Genomic DNA, 14,632 nt, shown 5'->3' on the forward strand with positions numbered 1-14,632 from the left:
CAGACACAGCCCAGTCATTTCAACTAACGAAATCAACAAAAAAACAACAACAATGTAACAGGAAGGTCAGTAACACAGAAAGTAGTGTCTTCTACAAACATGACAATTGAGTCTGAGATTATCTTAGAACAACTGCTTATCTATATTCTTGTTTTTTTTCATTTACTTCTCTTCTTTTACTCATTGTTTACTTTCCACTTCATTAGCCGCTTGATTAAGTTTAGTCAAGCCAAGTCAAATCCAATTTAATTAAAACAGCCAGTGTTGACCAAAGTATTGCACATAAGATTAAGGCACAACAAGAGTAAAACGGATGGGACAGAGAAACAACTATAATGACAAATGAAAGATCATAAAATAATTATTAAAAGTTAAGGAATGAAATACCTAAAATGAATAGAATAGTAATGAAACCAGGTTTATTTAATAAAAAAAGATTGAATAACTTGGTAGTGATAATGCTGAAGATATTGAGGGCAGCTAAAAGCTGGACATGGAGGAAACATGGAGAACATGTATATCCTTAGATGTGTCTTAAATGTGTCAATCGACATGGCACATGTAACTGACAGCAAGCAGAATGTTTGTTCCAAAGCTTTAAAGCAACGATCACAAAGGCAAGGGAGAGTCCCTTACTGACTAATCTTAATTGAGGAACAGATAACAGCAAGAATTCAGAAGATCTAAGAGACCTTAAGGGCAAAGTTCAGAACCGTTCTCAGTGGCAGACCTGTATAAAGCTTTAAAAACAAATTTAGGATTTTAAAATCAGTGTGGCATATGGAAAGGGCTGCATGGTAGTGTGATGCTTAGCACTGTCTCTTCACAGCAAGAGTGCATGGTTGTTTGTCTCTGTGTGGGCCCTGTGATGGACTGGCAAATCTCAGTTATGCTAAGTGCACATTGAGTTAAACCATACTTTTTTTAGCATTTGGCTAATAATGACTATGTTAACTGTGTGCCACTAAGGTTAATCCCAACATTGAGGTTTGCACATGCACATACATTGCTCTTAAGAGGAGAAGTATGAATACAATTGATTAAATAAACTATCCTCGCGTTTAGAAATATACAAATACATTTTTAAAAGATGAGGTTTGTCCACTGACCTTCCCAGCTCTCATTTTTACAGTATAAGATTATGACTTTTTACCAAAGACAAAAGTGTACTTCAGCAGAGGACAGGAGTAAATGATAATAATATTTTATACAGTGCCTCACAGGCCCCAGAGGTCACAATTAGCCCAGTGGTGTGAGGGCAATGAAAAACTCACCTCCACCATCTTCTCTATGTGTTTCTTGATGATCGTTGGGTCAGCACTGGGTTTCACCGACACGGCCCACTCATCAATCATTGTGGGCTTCGGTTCAGGTGCAGGAGCAGGGCTAGAGTTCTGCTACACAATGGAAAATGAAAGACCATGTCATCAATATTAACACATGGCTGTCTTAAAGTCTTAAAGATGGGCAGAGGTTCAGCATTCTGCAAAAAACTGTCTACAAATTATGGAGCAATTTCAGATTAATGCTCCCTTACATAACATTGCAAATACTCTGCATATTACATCATCTACAGCTCATAATATTATCAAAAGATGAAGAGGATCCATGGAAATCTCTGTGCACAAGAACAAATCATTTTAATTACTGTGATCTTTGGGCCCTCAGACAACACTACACTAAAAACGTGCATTATTCAGAAATAGAAATCACTGCACGGGCTCAGGAGCACTTCATGAAATCATTGTCAGGGAACACAGTTCTCTGTGCCATCCACAATCCACAGATTTGTATTTTTTGGTCATGTTTTAGGTTTCTGTCTAATCTTTAGTTTTGCCATGTTTTCCTCAGTCACTCTTGTCATCAGTCATCAGCTTCACTCACGTCACCTATGATTCTCCCCTCAGCTGCACATAACTCACCTATCACCCTCCTCAGTATTTAGTCTCCAGGTTTCCTCATGTCTATTGCCAGATCCTCACCGTCACCCATGCTGTCAAAGTCAGGTTTGTCCATGTTGTCTATTTCGGGTTTTCACAGTCAAAGTCAGGTTTTGTCAAGTCTTTTCATAGTTTAGTTTTATTTTGTATTCAGGCTTTTGTTTGGATTGTTTAAATCAAGTTTTATTTTTTGGAATATCTGCATGCAGATCAATCCTCACCACCACGCCACACACCATCGACAATATGTGAACATGAGCCTGAAAATTTGAGGTCTCCTCTTGATCAAAGCTCATTTGAAATGGACTCAGACAAAGTAGAAAAATGTTTTGTGGTCAGATGAATTGAAATTCTGGATGTGATAGGATGTGTGGTGAAAATCAGCACTCTTTTGTATCAGAACCTTTAGAAGAAGTACTGACGGGACACAGTGTATTTCAGTGTACTGCTTACTACTGGTTTGCGAGGCTCTCTCTGCAGAGACATCTGGTAGATCTCCTCCTCCGTGTGGTACTGGTCCAGAGATACCTGCACAGAGAGCCTGTGTGAGTTAGGCCTGTTTAAAAGCTCCAGTCACCATCAATCATCTGGATTACCATGAAATATTAAATACATAGTATAATATTCAGAAAAGTTTTGACTTCTTTCGAAGAATTACATTTGCTTGGGCAAGTTTTTTTTTTTGTTTGTTTTTTTCCAAGTTTATGTTACATTCAGGATATCTTCTTAACCTTTTGCCTGTTTGGCTCTTATAGCCCACATTTATATTGGGATAAGTTGTATTTAATGGCTGCTGTACTTCAGTTTCTTGTATTTTGTAATCGAATACTGCTTTCTTAGATGTAGGCAGCATTCGCAATCTGTCACTCATCCCTTAACTCTCACACTTTGGTCACGCGATGTCACCCTAACCAGCTTCATTATCTCACAGCTGTCAGATGTGGATAAAAGTTCAGGAAGTGGGTAAATCTATGCCTCTGAGCACCAGTAAATCTGCTCAGTAAAGTAGACTAATCTGAAAGTTCAAGTGAAAGTAGGGAGCCTGAACATGTTATGGTCATGTTCAACTGCTTGCAAAACTCAAAATAATCACATTATCTCAAAAATGAAAGTCAATAACATGCTTACAAAATTACAGCCCAACTTATTTACAGGAAAGTTATTTCATTTCAGTGAGACTACTGGCAATTAGTTGTCTCTGTTTAAATGAGGACAGATATTTCCTCGTTTGACCCAACAAATTTAAAATTTTTGCATTGTTGAAAGTAGTCTGTTCAGCTTCTATTTAAAAGTGTTTGTTAACTATTCTTTTAGAGTGTGTATGAGGAAGGGGAGGGAGGGGGTGACATTCTTAAGTGCCATTTTGACTTCATTAATTACTAAAGGGCCACATACATGAATTAAAGCATGGGCACAGTACCTTTGCTGGCTCTATCATAGCCTTTCAAAAATCCCTAATTGGAGAAAGTCTTGCTCTGTTTCACAAACTTGGATGACATTATGTATCAAAACCTTACTGTTGACTCGTAAATATTTGACTGTCACTATAAAAAAAACTATTCTTCCTGGAAGATAAAATGGAAGACAATCTTCCTTATTAGCAGGCTTGGTTGAGGGGAAAAAAAAAGTCTCTTGATTCAAACTAACCCTTGTGACTAAATGTTTATGTTCAGATTATTGAAACTGTTATATTCAGTTTTATACATTTCCTAATTTCCACATTTATTCTTTAATTCATTTCTCTTTATATTTATTCTTTTTTCAGTTACAAATGTATTATTTTTCCTGGGGTTTTTTTGTTTTGTTTTTTACGCTCAGGTTGTATTTTTCCCTTGTGTGCTTGGGAGTCTTCTGATCAGCATCAGACATCAAATCTGATGTCTGCTAAATTGTAGAGGTTTTGAATATGGGCAAAAATGTTTTGTTCTAAAAGTTGATTGGGGAAAAAAAAAAAAAACTGGTCACTGTTGGAGCTGTAAAGTAGAGCGCTCTTTAACACCAGCAACCTCTGATCTCTCAGCTCATGCCAATATGGCAACTAGTGAGGGAGCAGTGTCTTTTTTTTGCTTTATAACTAATTAAAGCCAACTGCCACGTATAATCATCCACTATTCACTGCTGGTCTTTTCCTCAGAGCTATTCTCTTCTTGTAATTGTGTTTCCTGTGTTTCATTGACTTGAAATGACTCACAAGAAAGAACAAAAGGCTTTTCTTCTTGTTTGTCCTCTTGCTTTAGTTGAATTTTTATTATCTCAGACCAAAGATGAATTATATTTATTCTCAACATACTGGATCATAAAACAGAAGTTACTTAGTCTATAAGGCTTACATATACATCTTTCTCATACATACATGCATAGAATAGAAGAAACAATTACATCTGTGTGGTTTGCTTATTGTAGCACAGGCCCTTTTTTGTAATTTTAAGGGATGTACTGGGATGTATCTTATCGCTGCAAGCCAAACAGGACTCAAACAAAATCAACTCAAATAAGTGCTCGCATCAGGTAATTGAGTATCGACTCTGTCAAGCGATTTCCTTGTCCTTCTCGATCCAAAACCTGTGAAGTTGTTTCCTGAAAATGAATGAATAAAGTAAAATAAAGGAAGGCCAGCAGCAATCTCACACCAGCACTGGCAGACAGGCTGAGTAATTGAACTCTTGGGAGTGTTTAAGTTCTCCCTCTAAAGTACAGGAAACATCTGCCAAAAAACGAATACTGAAACTCAAGATACACAAACAGGAGTCATGTAGCAGTTGTGCTAAAACAGCACCCCATCTTTAAAGTTGAACTGCATACCGTAACAATTCAAATATCATATGGTAATTTTAAGTAGTAGATGTAGAATCATCTTCAGCACAACAATTTATTTATTTATTTTTTTTTGTTAAAGCCAAAATACCCATTCCAGCATCTAATTTAAAGTTCTTGTCAGATATTAGACTTTAGTTTCTGCCCTGGTGGCTTATGGAGTCTGACAGATGTGTAATACAAGGAGAGAGGAAGGTCAGACAGGAAAGAAGTCTAAAACAACTTAATAATGTCGTGAGGAATCCTTTGCCTTTTATAACTTAATAGGATTTCATGTGGTCTTTTTTGTTAATTACACAGAACAGAAGAGGGAAACAGAACTGTAAGTATGATGCTGCAATGTCTTTGTAGAAGGCTTCCTTGCTAAAGTATTGAGATTTAAAAGAAGTGACTGCACTGAGAGCCTCTTCTGAACCATTTCAAAGTCATCCTCATAGCAAAAGCTTTAATATTAAATGCTGAAAAGAGATAGACAAGAGGTTTTTCATGCAATTAAAATTCCTTTCCTGGTATTGACTAAATTTCAACAAACTCATCTCTGTCTTAAAACGCATGGAGGGAACTTTACTGAGCACCATTTATGACCGTTTAAGTTGGAAGACCTGTTGAAAAATGCACATCAATAAAGTTTTAAACTTGAATAAAGTAAAAATGCCCTCCAGTAAAAACAACTTTTTTTTTTTTTAGTTGGAGGGCATCTTTAAATTGCAGTTAAGAAATATTGAAAGAGGTGTTATAAGACCTGTCTGCTAGGTTACTAAACAGCTGTTAATGGTGAAATTAAAATGTGAAAAGTAATGCATTCTTTATTCTTCTCTATGACAGAATGTCAGTGCTTTATCTTCTTTTATGTACTTTAGTCTACCAAAACTTTAGTTGCATCATTTCCATTGTGTATTCATCCGAGTTAAACTTTATTAGTAGAAATTCATCATATTAAAGCAAATCTGGCATTTCTTAAAATAGATATTCCTGTTATTCTCACCACTCACTTTGCATGTTTTAGAATTCAAGGTTTGCTCTCTGAATGTTTTGGTTATATATAATCTCTCTCCTTGATGTGTGCACAGATTTGTCCCAGCTGGCCACAACAGTGTGTCTGAAAATGAGCCTGTCAAATCCCAGAAGAGGAAAGTCTCAAACAGGCTGCCTTTGACACTAGCTTGATCATCTCATCTTGAAACTTTTAATCAGTGAATGCTTATGATTTCTGTTGGACTTCATTAAGAATAACAAACTCACTGGCCCCTGATTTGCTATTGAAGTCTTTATAAATCTGATATTTTCAGGCCAATTAACTCAAGACTAATGTTTATCTTGTGCTGGCACTCACTGTGAGCAAGTTGAGCAGGTCTGTGTTAGCGTCAATGTTGGGCGGTGTGGTCTGGATAAGTGTGAGCTCTTGAAGGATGGCATACAGCTGCTGGGTTTTCACCAGGTTGACCCGAGTCTTCTCTTTGTCAGCCCAGTCTGGCAGTGCCACATGCACGGCTATCAGGTCTTTCAGGTGCACACCAAGAATGGGGAATCTGAAGCCCAAGCACTCAGAGAATCGCTTACGATATTGGCTGTAGTTTCCACATGATGTCACCAGTTCGATTAAGTTGTTAAAAACCTGTAGTTGAGAAAATGAAGGAGAGAGCAAAAGGTTATCTAAGAGAAAGCCTGTTTCTGGAGAGATTTTGTTATTTTTTTTTAAATGTTCTGTGAAACTTTGCTCTAGATGGAGTTACATAACTGAAGACACTCTAACCCCCCCCCAACTGTTGCGTCCAACTTTCTAGTCATGTGGCTCAAATTTATAGTTCTAAAAAGACAGCGTGTAGGAGTAATGGGCACAGATAAGCAGCTTGGCAGTTTTCACACAGGAGATGTCGATTGCTGAATCAAGACTCAATATCACATTTTAGCTAAGAGCATCGACATGCAGCGAACACTGGTAGAGTCTGACAGTGCCAGAAATAGATGAGTGACTATTGAGAAGAGCCTCTACTGCACCTTGTTGGTCTCTGCACTGACGTGAGCCTGCGTGTCTTTGAGACGAGAGATGGAGCTGTTGCTGAGGCCGCCCACCACCGCCATCAGTGTGTTGAAATTCTGCAACTGCAGCAGCTTCTGTCAACGGAGAAGAGAGAAATATTAGGAGAGAGGGTGAAAACAGGGGGAGCTTATGATCGTATAAATCACTGCCAAAAGCAGGCGAGGAAAGAGGGAATGTGGTGTATTTTAAGGAGGTTTTACAAGAACTTTAAAAAAGCAGCATTGAAAGGTTGATGCTGAAGAAACTAACTAAACATGGAATGTGCAGACAATCAAATCTGAATATTTCACAACTTTAATATATTTCCTCTTCTTTCTATGTGAACTGTTTTGGCTAACTCCTAATAAATGACACTCTGCAGGTCTCCACGCTGCCCTTCAGCCTGCTGGCTTCTCACTGAAAATCAATGGGGTCGTTGCTGCGTGGGGGGGCTGCCACAGGAGATCATTTGATCCAGCTCAAACACCCTTTGGAATCAATTGAAAAAGCAGTGTGGAAGGCAGCCTCTCAATTGTAGAATATGTTTTCTGTTTGCATTGGACATACAGTTTGTCCTGGGGAAGGTGTCATTGTCAGGTTTTCCCACTGGGTGGGGAAAAAATATGCAACAGTGTATGACGGGGCAGAGAGATGGGTGATGTGGTATATTTATCAAAGCCAAAAGGTACCTTCGATGTCAACATAAAGTGATATAAATTGGAGAAGAGCTTTGTATTGTTGCAAAAGAAAGTAGTCGTATGAATTATAATGCCAGATTGCAGTCAAGAAAATGAACATGAACATGAGGCATTTGAAATGTTCACCTGAGGAAGCTATAACGGGACACAACCCGTGCACCCTGAGGGAAGCTTTAGAAATGTCAAGTGCTTTAGGACTACCTTCTGTGCTGCCTCTGAATACATTTCAAAACAGCTTGAACATAATTTTACTCTCTGGATGTGTGCACCAGGTTTATTTTTCTGTATAACAAAGAAGCTTTAATGAAGAATTCGTGTGGGCTGTTCATTGTGTAATAATGGCACAGTACGAAATCAATGTATGACACCTCAGAAATGTTAAATACTGATTGCAAACACGATTGGGCATGGCCATAAAACTCATGCAACTTAGTGACCAAAGGCCAGAGCCCAAACCAGGCAAGCTGTGTTTGAGAGAGAGAGACAAAAAAAAGTATTCAATGTCACAAATGTCTTCATTCGTTTGGAAAAAAAAAAAAAAAAAAAAAAAAAAAGATGCCGGCACAAATTTGACATAAACAAGTGTTTCACAGGTTTGGAGAAGTTCATGTCTGTGAAAATCACAATAAAATCGGACCCAGCCTTGCTTGCATCTCTGTGAGAATGTCTTCAAGTACAGCAATGCCTTAAGGTAAATGGTAATATCTGATTGATACCACAACCTGATTGGCTTTATAAAAGGTTTGTCCATACGATCACAACCCGCAGGAGCATTTCTGAAACATGTACCGTTTCTAATTTAAAAAAGTCACAAAATTTGCATTAGGGCATTGGAGGTTTGGTTAGAGAGAGGAAAACATCATGGACTTAGCAGGAGATTTTTTTTTTTCATTTTCTATGTTGTCTGGGTGACGTGTCCCACTGAGACTTCCCAGGAACTTCATCATACCATTCACACAAAGCTGTATATACCTGAAAAATAAAATAATAGCCATGTTTTCAATTACTATTATTCTATAATTGTGATATTTCACAAGTCCTGTGTTTGATATGTTAAATATGTTCATCTTCTTAATAAGACATGTCAGTATGCTTAAACACAAAGTACAATTACAGGGGTGTATAATGGGGATGACATCAGTATTGCAAATATTCTATTAGAAACCAAATGACTGGGAAACTGAGACTGGTCCAATGATAGTAGTGGGTGAAGAGTCAGGAAATTATCAAAGTTATTATGACTAATGCTGAACGGTTCTTCAATTAGATGGGGAGGTACTTCACTCAAAACCACAAAGGTCATTGTGTTGCCACCAGTCACCAAAGCAAATCACAATTCTTCCTGACCAAATGTTCTGAATTGACCAGTAAACCATCACTGCTCTCCATTGGTGAAAACAGGCTCATAAAAAGAGACTGTGGTGAGCGGAAAGCAGAACAACATTCTTCTTATACTTTCAGCAGAACTGCACTACAGTTGTTCTTCTCATTCAAGAGGTCTGGTCATTGTCAGCACCTGTGCTCACCCCCCACTGTGTCACCACTTCATGAAACACTGGAACAAGTCAAAGTGATCATTATGAATGAGTGTGAAACACTTAAGAGAGCTCTGCTGGAATCCCTTGACAGGAACACTGGGTGTTGGAGCACTGATGTATTCTGACAGAGAGAGGTGAAGAAACCTGCTGAGACACTGCTGAATAACTCATGAATGACTGATGTCTGTTCTGCACAGAGATGAAAAAATGAACAAAAAAAACAATAATAGAAGCAAGTGAAGATTTCTTATAACAATTCCAAATGATGACAACAATCCCAAAGCAGACTTGCATTAAGTAATGAGGATGCATTCACAGAGCCCTGCAGCCTATTAAGACGAAAATACTTTTGCACTTTCTCTAGTTGACTGAAGTTCCTCCTTCACTGAGCAGATGAGTGAATTGTCACAGACAGAAAAAAAACACTCAGCCCATCTGGCAGGCCAAAGCTAATGAAACCAATTACAGTACAGCCCAGGATGGAAAGTGAAGGGATGACAGACTCCAGACATCTGGTTAGAGAACCATATAAGGGGAGAAGCCACCAGTTTGGTTTATAAGAGATTATGTTATGAGGATTAGAGCCATCTTGACCTGCAGATTACCAGATATGATTAGATTCAATGAGTGTAGGATTGATAGACTGTAAATGGAAGATTAATGGAGCCATCTTGACATACCCACAATGATGTGTGACATTTGGCTGTCACCACTTCGGACTTTTTGAAATTGGAAGTGACCATTTTTGGATAAGCAGGTGGAGTTGGAGTATGATACCTAACACCTAATTGGATTAATTTATTTACAGGGGCAACCAGTACACTGATTAGAATAAGTGAATCTAACTAACTTCTGTCACGGTTTCGATGGAGGCGAGGGAGCAGGACCCAGTTGTAGACACGGACAGGAGCCAGGATTAACTTAAAGGGTTCATTGCAAGAAATCAAAATCACAGCAAAGCTGGAAAAAATGCACAAGGCGAAAAACTAAACTCTACAAAACTCGGGAGGAAACCTGGAAACATGAAAAACTCGAAAACTAACAAGGATTAGACTACAGGGGTGACGGCGAGGATCTGACCACAACTGAGACGACAACAGGAGATTAAATGCTGTGGAGAGAATGATTAGTGATCTGAAACACCTGAGGAGACTTAACACGGGAGATGGAGGTGGAACTGGAGACTGACAGGGAACTGAGGGAATCTGTAAATGACAATGAAAACCCATATGAAACTAAATAGACTAGGAAACTAGGATACAAAACAAAACCAGAAAACCAGAAAAACAACAAGAATCATGACAACTTCATGATGACTTGTGCAGAAATGTATTGACTTATGTATTGAGAAGTTAATGTGTTTTGATTGGGAAACTGTTGGAGCCAGAGATGTTCTGACGTCAGTGAAGCAGGTTTACATGACACCAGAGAAAAAATTAGTTATTGTGTTTGTCTGACCAAAAATAGACTTCTTAAATGCATGTAAATATGTCAGTCTGACTGAAATTGGATGAAATCTAGCCTCTCGAAACTTACACACTCAGATAATGCAGTTGGGTATCAAATCACTGCATGTATACACTCAGCCAGACTCAAACAGTCATTTGGTGGTCATTGGGCTCAAAAGTTCCAGTTTTTGCAGTTCCAGTTCCAGCGTATTTTTGTAAAAACAGTCTAACTTAACTGTATAGCATTAATACAGCTGAATCCCCAAAAATGTTTGTTTTTCAAAGATGGCAAAACAAGTCAGAAATTATGTCAATCATGTTTCAACCCAATGTCGCTTAAAGCAGTTTCAGACTGTTGCTCTACTTTAACGAAATGCTGATTTTATAACCGCAGTATCATCACCATTCAAATATCTTAAAAACCATCAGCTAAACTTACCTGTATGATGATCTCCCACAGAGAAAGAGGCAGCAGAGTGTTTTGTACATTTACTCACACAGTGTCATGACTTTGAACAGACTTGGGTCAGTATCTTAATTTAGCTGCTGTGCATGTATGCACAGTGGTGCACTTAAACAGCTAAGTTGAGCTGTAACTGCAACCTGACTTCACTGTGCATGTAACTAAGTGTACTGCTATACTAGAAAAGCCCTTCTGCATTATCTGAAGTGCATGGTAGACATAACAGATGGATAGATACGAGTTAACTTGTACGTAAGTTACATTAACTGTGGGCTTTGTTATACAACAATTATATTTAGATACAGGAGGGGAGATGTTTGCAAAAGCCAATATGCAAATATCATTTGTGTCTTAAGGAGGTTAAAATGCTACAGAACATTGGTCTCTAGACTCATCATTTCCCCATTCAACATCCCCAGAGTCATATGCCTCATCGTATTCCAAACCCTAGAGAGAGTAATTTGTTCTTTAAAATAGGGAAGATGTAAATGTAATCCATTGAAATGCTTTGACGCTCCCACTGAGCTCCGTCAGCAGTCTGCAGTTCCATCTATAGCACCTTTTTTTTCCTTTTTGCTCATTTGCAAATACTTACCAACAAGCAACATCATATCATTAATAATGAACATGTTCTGTCTGAGTGTAGGAAGATTATTTATAACTTTGAAGTGCTAAAAGTCTCAGATAATCAGGTCTGTCAGACTGACTGTCATGTTTCAACTTTCAACACTCTCTTGTTGGAATAGCTTGACTTTAAAGTTACAGGGACTTTAAACTGATGAAGATGCCCAGAAATCTCTGGGTTGCAGCAATAATCATAATCAGCACTAGATTGTGTCAAACTAACAAGTGTTTGCACACAGATTAAAATTAAAAATGTTTTCCCTGCAGTACTATCTTAGAATTCATGTTAGAGATCTTGACAACTTAATATCGCCAAAGCATTTGCAATTTGTTTAAACTTACAATTGGTACCATATAACTGGATATAATGTGCTTTTTTACTGTGTGCGAGTCATTTAAGCTCCACAGACTTTTCCCCTTCTCTAAATACCTCTAGATTGTCACAGTTGTGTCAATTCCCTTCTTTTTTTTCTTAACAATTCCTCTTATTTCTCCCCATGCAGTTACGTTCCATCAGCCTGCTTTCTTTGTTCCTGAACCCCTCAACTGTCTTGAAGCCAATCTCAACAGACTAAACAGACAGACCTGTGCCACTCTGATGAAATGGGAGATGACAGTGGCTCTCTGCGGGGCGGTGGGCTTGCTGAGCACCATAAGTTGGATCCACTGGGAAACGCTGTTAAAGAGCGTGATGAAGCGCTCCAGGATGGGGTTATCTACCGTGCAGCCATGCATCACAAAGCTGTGGTAGTCCTGAAACTAAAAAGGAGAAGTGGAGTATTGGAAACTGAAAAGGAAACATGTTGTTCATCTAAGGTTTTATTTGCTTAATATCAGACCTTGTAAGATCAGATAATAATTATATGACCTAATATGTAAAACTAGTACGCATTTTCTTTTTCACATGACTGTATTTCCAAGTATGCTGGTCTGTGATGGTGATGATTTTTCTTAAATGCATATTTAATCTTTTTCCCAGCCTCATGAGAGATTAACACTGTGTCACTATACAATATGTTAATACAGAATAGCATTTGCTTGTATACAGTCCAATGCAGACATCTTCTATTTGTGCACATGTGCACAGGTGGATAAACTGATCTGTGTTACTTTTGTTTAATTTCAAGTACATTTGAGAAGAGGCACAAAGGTTGAACAAAGCCCACTACCACCACCATACTGGACTATTCTATCTAAAAAAAATTATCTTCAAACGTGAACTCTTTCTGTGGCTCAAAAATAACACTCAAAGAGGAAAGTGTTTTCAAACAGCAACTATAGTTGCTGTATGGTGAAAGCTGATTTTTACTACAAAAAGCCTGTTGCATGTAAACTCTGAATTCCTTGACAATTTAAAGGATCCAAAAACATCCCAGCTTCATCTGTTCTCAAACTGACCAGTATCTTGCAGAAAGATTTGTACTCCAAGTAGGTTAGGTGTTCAGCCAGTTCACAGGAATCTAGGTGGTCGAACAGCAGGGACATTTTCCTCTTTTTGGACACCGATGGGACACGCTGAGTCACCTGCCGTTTCCATTTGTATGATGGCCTAAGAGGGGCACAAACAGCACAGCTTTCTCTTCATTGGTCTTTTGGAACAACACAACAAATTTTATGAGAAGCGTATCCATAGCCACCATTTAAGTTAAAGGTGTTCTTAAAGTGGTGATGGATATCAACACAAAACTATGTGTTCCCAAAAATGAATCACCAGCCTAATAAAATCTCTGCAAACTACTGTTGTCCACCTTTTTTTCTTCTGAATTTGTTTTATAGGAAGGGTATTTCCAAGTTAAAATCGTCCACACACAATTTTTTTTTATCTTGTCAGGAAATTGAGGTCACATAGAAATGTTTTTTGTTTTTTTATGAATAAATGAAAAGTCATTGACACTTCAGCAATGTAAAATAACAGGCAATAAAATAGCATGCCGACTCCCACGGATACTTTCAGTCACGTTGTCAACAACACACGCAACATTTAGCAGCCAGTTTACTCACACACTGTCCAAGTCAATGAGCTGACTCTGGCTCTCATTGCCCTCTGTGGTCAGGAGATCTTTATAGTCTTTGATCTGGTCTGCCAGTTCCGGGTTCAGATTGAACTCTGCGGGAAACTCAGAAATCCAGTACCTGGAAAAAAGACCAAAGAGAGAAAGACAGACAGATGGGGACTTTGACTGAGAGAACTAGAGGAGTCTAAGGCTCTTAAGTTTGAGACTTTTCATCGATCAAGCTGATTACATGATGATAAAATTAAACTTCTCACCAAATAGTACTATTTCTGTATTGTACGTAATAACTGTAAACATTTAAAGGGGACAAAACAAATAAACACACCATGAAGTTCAAATAAAGAACAACAAGAGGAGGAAGAAAGAGAGAAAGAGAGTTTGAAAAACCAAAGACAAAGGAGAAGGAAGAGTTTAGATAAATGTCAGACTATACAAAATAGATATTCACTTGACAAGGTGGCATATTCTTGTTCGGCGCTCTGCAGTACAACTCTCTTCTTGAGATCTGATTCCCAAGTCAAGGTACAACCGTACTGCAGATTTTCAACAAACCAGCCACTCCCACTTTGTCTAAAATCTCATTAACTTAAAGAGGTTTGGGTCAACAAAGAAAAAGTTATTCCTTAAGATTTTTTTCCAGTTCAAATCCAAAAATGTTTTGAACAAAGTGCTTTGTTCATAGACAAACACCAGACAAGACATACAATTATATAAACTTGAGAGCAGAGTTAAAGGATACTTGAGCACAAGCTTCTTGGCCATGTCAGTTGAAGGGATATACCAAGGGTGCATCATGAGGAACATGCGGACCAAAGAGACATCCTTCAAAGAGCCTTTCTCATCTTTCAAAAGAAGATTTTATCAGCAGCAAGATAAGCATCAGCAGCTTTTAGTTTGAGAGTATCTATTTTGGGTGGTCTGCAGTGATTGCAACACAAATGTAAAACACCATCACAACAGAAGATCATTTTCTAAATCCAAATAACTGACTTAAATAAACTATAAAATATAGTGGGGAAAAACTGTTATCTGTTTATCAACTTCAGCTAAAATCAAATGAATCATTCATATG

At 38.1% G+C, this 14,632-nt stretch overlaps 1 protein-coding gene across 4 annotated transcripts in view; it reads right to left on the minus strand.

Annotated features, from left to right (window-relative positions):
• Positions 1-14,632, minus strand: part of LOC140281399 (RAS guanyl-releasing protein 2) — a 36,930-nt gene that overhangs the window by 12,316 nt on the left and 9,982 nt on the right. For 2 of the 4 annotated variants that reach the window (XM_072375813.1, XM_072375815.1), the window contains exons 3-11: positions 14,300-14,402; positions 14,009-14,065; positions 13,547-13,678; positions 12,944-13,094; positions 12,131-12,304; positions 6,753-6,869; positions 6,088-6,369; positions 2,394-2,468; positions 1,275-1,394 (exon numbers count right to left, since the gene is read on the minus strand). In XM_072375813.1, the coding sequence (XP_072231914.1) occupies positions 1,275-1,394; positions 2,394-2,468; positions 6,088-6,369; positions 6,753-6,869; positions 12,131-12,304; positions 12,944-13,094; positions 13,547-13,678; positions 14,009-14,065; positions 14,300-14,402 (1,211 nt within the window). Of the gene's footprint in view, positions 1-1,274; positions 1,398-2,393; positions 2,469-6,087; positions 6,370-6,752; positions 6,870-12,130; positions 12,305-12,943; positions 13,095-13,546; positions 13,679-14,008; positions 14,066-14,299; positions 14,403-14,632 lie in introns of all 4 variants that reach the window. The other 2 variants (XM_072375814.1, XM_072375812.1) reach the window with 1 other exon arrangement.

The sequence above is a fragment of the Leuresthes tenuis genome, unplaced genomic scaffold (assembly GCF_036924035.1).
Source record: "Leuresthes tenuis unplaced genomic scaffold, fLeuTen1.0.hap1 SCAF_22, whole genome shotgun sequence".
Classification (NCBI taxonomy): Eukaryota; Metazoa; Chordata; class Actinopteri; order Atheriniformes; family Atherinopsidae; genus Leuresthes; species Leuresthes tenuis.